General features: G+C 39.6%; 1 protein-coding gene across 1 annotated transcript; it reads left to right on the forward strand.

Annotated features, from left to right (window-relative positions):
- Nucleotides 1-2,166: 2,166 nt before the first annotated feature.
- On the forward strand, nucleotides 2,167-2,943 carry AK88_03475 (uncharacterized protein; the record flags this gene model as incomplete). Its single annotated transcript, XM_012481091.1, has 1 exon — nucleotides 2,167-2,943. The coding sequence occupies one exon, from the start codon at nucleotides 2,167-2,169 to the stop codon at nucleotides 2,941-2,943; it is 777 nt and encodes a 258-aa protein (XP_012336514.1).
- Nucleotides 2,944-3,611: the final 668 nt, after the last annotated feature.

Genomic DNA, 3,611 nt, shown 5'->3' on the forward strand with positions numbered 1-3,611 from the left:
GTTCATACTGATGATTGTCTAATTTTGTTCTTTTTTTTTTTTTTTTTTTTTGTCACAATTGTTTAAAGAAAAAAAGTAAATATTATCACCTACGGGAATAATTTCCTGGCGCAATTTTTTTTTTTTTTTTTTTTTTTTTTTTTTTTTTTTTTTTGCGCGTCTGTGCGCCCGTATACGTCACGGTAGAGTCACCAACATATCTATACTGTGCTCTTATGCACCCCCTTCCTGGGCACATATATAACGAAAAAACGAATTAAATTTTTTAACGCCTTTTGTTTAGTTGAGAACGCGTAACGATGTTATCATTAGGGAAGAAGGGAGGCTTCAAAATGAATAATTTTTTGTTTTTTTTTTTTTTTTTAAATGAATTTGCAACTGGTCAAACAACTGCACACACCAGTACAACACCCGTTTTGGTAGCGGTTGTTCGGTGGGTTGGCAGTGGGGGCAGTTGTTCTGACCAGTTGCAAACTCATTTAAAAAAAAAAAAAAAAAGTGAATAACTGGTCAAATAGCAAAACAAAAGAAACATGCATATGGGGGTAGCGTCGAATTAATGTGCCAATGCGCCTCTTTTTCTCATCGGCCTTTTTTTTTTTTTTTTTTTTTTTTATTGCTGCGGTTGATGCCTCCTCCTTGGTTGTGTTGCCATATATTAATAGAGCTTTTGTTCTACCCAAGGAAGAGGTATACATATACCTTTTACGTGACCTTTACAACTAATTCTATCTTTCAATTTGTGATGACCTTTTGTTTTCGCCTGTACATATTGGCAAAACAGTGTGGATAAAACAAAAAATAAAATAAAATAAAAAAGTACCATTTCCAGCTAGCCAAAAAGGAGGCGGAAAAAAAAAAAAAAAAAAAAAAAAGGACAACTTTGGTGTACATTCGGGTAAACACTTACAAAGGAGAAAAACATTTGAACTGAACACATTTTTGACGAGAGCTTGCTTCTTATGAACTTTGGGATGAGTTCAAGCCCTGCATAGAGGCCGATAAATCTAACGAGTATTTCCCTTTTACCTTAGCAAATGTTTTCGTTCTGCCCTCAATTAGCACAACCGTGAGCATATGTGCGAGATTGAGGAGTAGCATCACATGCTCTCTATGTGGGGATTAACCCTAGTTGCAGGTTTTAATTCATTTTAGTGTCGCTGTTCGAATTAGTTTTGCCTTTCCATCATTTGGTGCAGTGGAAGCTTTTATTTGTGTAAGGAGTCCTTCCATGCCTGCTTTTCGCTTTTCGCATGTTTCCCTTTTTTCGTTTTTGCGCGTCCTCGTCAGTGGTACTCCGACACACATTAGGACAAATCCCTTTTGCGAAACGTCGAGAGATTTTCTCTTTGGCGGAGGGCAAAAAAAGGGAAGAATGTATGAGAACGTGGTTTACACAAAATTGGCACGTCGGTGTGTATACACACATCCTCTACACCACAGGGGGGGGGGGGGTATAATAAATAAAATGATACAAAAAGGGGGTGTCTCGTTTTCCCTGTCCTCTTTATCATCTTTTTTGCGCGAAGCGGAATAATATAAATGGTGGCCCTCAACACGGTAAAAATTTGAAATTCGTTAAGCGCCGCAATAGGGGGGGAGAAGAGCGGCTATATATATAAAGCGCTTGGTAGATTGGCCACATAGGAGGCTACAGAGAGACGGAAAAAAGGAGAGAAACGCCCCTTTAGTATATTTCTGTGTTCGTTACTCGTTAATATTGGAAACCTTTAGCGACAAAGAAATTTTCGATGGGATTCCTTTTCTCCCCCCAAGTAGTTTTTAAATTTAATCCTGATGTAGGGGAAAGTGGAAAGGTTTACCCATGTTACCATTTCCGCGGGCTACATGCAGAAAAGAATTTTCTCCTTTTGGCCGCTCCAAAAAGGAGCAGTTGCCTCCATCGCTGGAGAGGGTTAAAAAATGTTGCGTGTGAATGTTAGAATAGATATTAGTGCGCATAAAAAAAAAATAATAAAAAATAATATTTGCAACGTGGCTCATATATAAAGCCTTATAATGACTGGTGGAATGTATATTTCACCCAACGGAAATCACCACCCATTTAGGGGACCTCACCCTCCCTCCATGTGAATGTGCACGAGGGAGGTGTAAAATATATTTAGTGTAACACGAGAATGCGCAGTGATTTCCCCCCAACGCACAATGAGCAAAATCAGTGACGAGGATACCCACTCAGACAGTACGGTGGAGGAAACTCTGGTGATGCTAAACCTTCCACAGCTAAACAGCGATGAAAGAAAATTGAAAAATCTCAACATTTTTCGAAAGAAAAAAGGAGATAAAATTTATATAGAAAATGAACGGGGGGTGAAGAAAAAGGAAAATCATTCAAAGGGGAAACTCAACGATGCAGCGAAGGGTGATCGACTGGGGAGTCAACAAAGTATTAATATTGACTTAACGAATGATGAGGAACAAGAGCGTCTAGGGCATGTCCTCATAAGTTCGGATGGTTCGCAGGAAGGAGCGCCATCGCCACGGAGGAGCTCGCAAGGTGGGAAGAACAAACATAAGGGGCAAAAAAAGGTGCCAAAAAATGGGCGGCAGAAAAATGAGGGACCCCAAGATAGCGCTTACCCAAAGGACGCATCCCCGAAGCACGCGCGTGGAAACGAAGTGGATAACATCCCATTCGACATCGACACCATCTCCCTAAGGAACTTATTTGCAGAGTGCCCGGAATGCATTATAAACAATAAATACAAATTTAAGGGCATTCACACTTCGAGCATAGGGACGAATTTGTTCTTCAAGGAACCAGACAGCCTTAAAAAAAAAAAAAGCGACCTGCCGAATTATGAACTCTCGTATGATCACCTGAGCACAAACATGAAGGTCGAGAACAGAATGAGCAGAGATGACTTCACACATTATGAGGGCTACTCTACAAAAATAATATCCTTTGAAATAGACTACTAGTTGGATGGTTCTGAGAGATGGGTGGGCATTTTTTTTTTTTTTTTTTTTGTTGCGCGGTGATGATCACCACCTATTTTTCTCACTGAACCATGTAATGGGGATGACCACTCGTTAAGTATGCCCCTCACCGCGGGTGTAAAAAAAACGACACACATAAACGAAGCTTGTGTTGTGTTACATTAATTTTGCAAAGCAATGCTTTGTACTTTTTTGTGATGATGCATCAATGCATATGTGTCAAAGGTGTGACTCTGCAGACGGAGCGTCCCCTCCTTAGCATCTACCAGTTACGTGTACATTTTGAGTATGCTTAGCTGGGGAGTGATGTCCCAAATAATTTTTTTTTTTTTTCGTCTTCACCTGTTCAATTACGCGAAAGGTGTGCCGCAACGATCCTTCTCCATTTGTTCCCGTTCGGCGTGGCTAATATGGCACTGTTACGTAGATTCATTTTCACCTTTGCGAAAAAGCATGAAAAAATTGTGGATGCATTAAAAGTGAGAGGAAGCACATATGATCAAATTTTGTTGGCCATACAAAGTAGTTCTCCTAAAGTTAGTACTATTTTGGGTACCCCCATCTTTAGTGCTTAGTGCGTACCGAAGAAAAGCATACCCAAAAGGGGCATGAAAAAAAAAAAAAAAAAAAAAAAAAAAAAAAAAAAAAAA

The sequence above is a fragment of the Plasmodium fragile genome (genome assembly GCF_000956335.1).
Source record: "Plasmodium fragile strain nilgiri unplaced genomic scaffold supercont1.40, whole genome shotgun sequence".
Taxonomy (NCBI): Eukaryota; Apicomplexa; class Aconoidasida; order Haemosporida; family Plasmodiidae; genus Plasmodium; species Plasmodium fragile.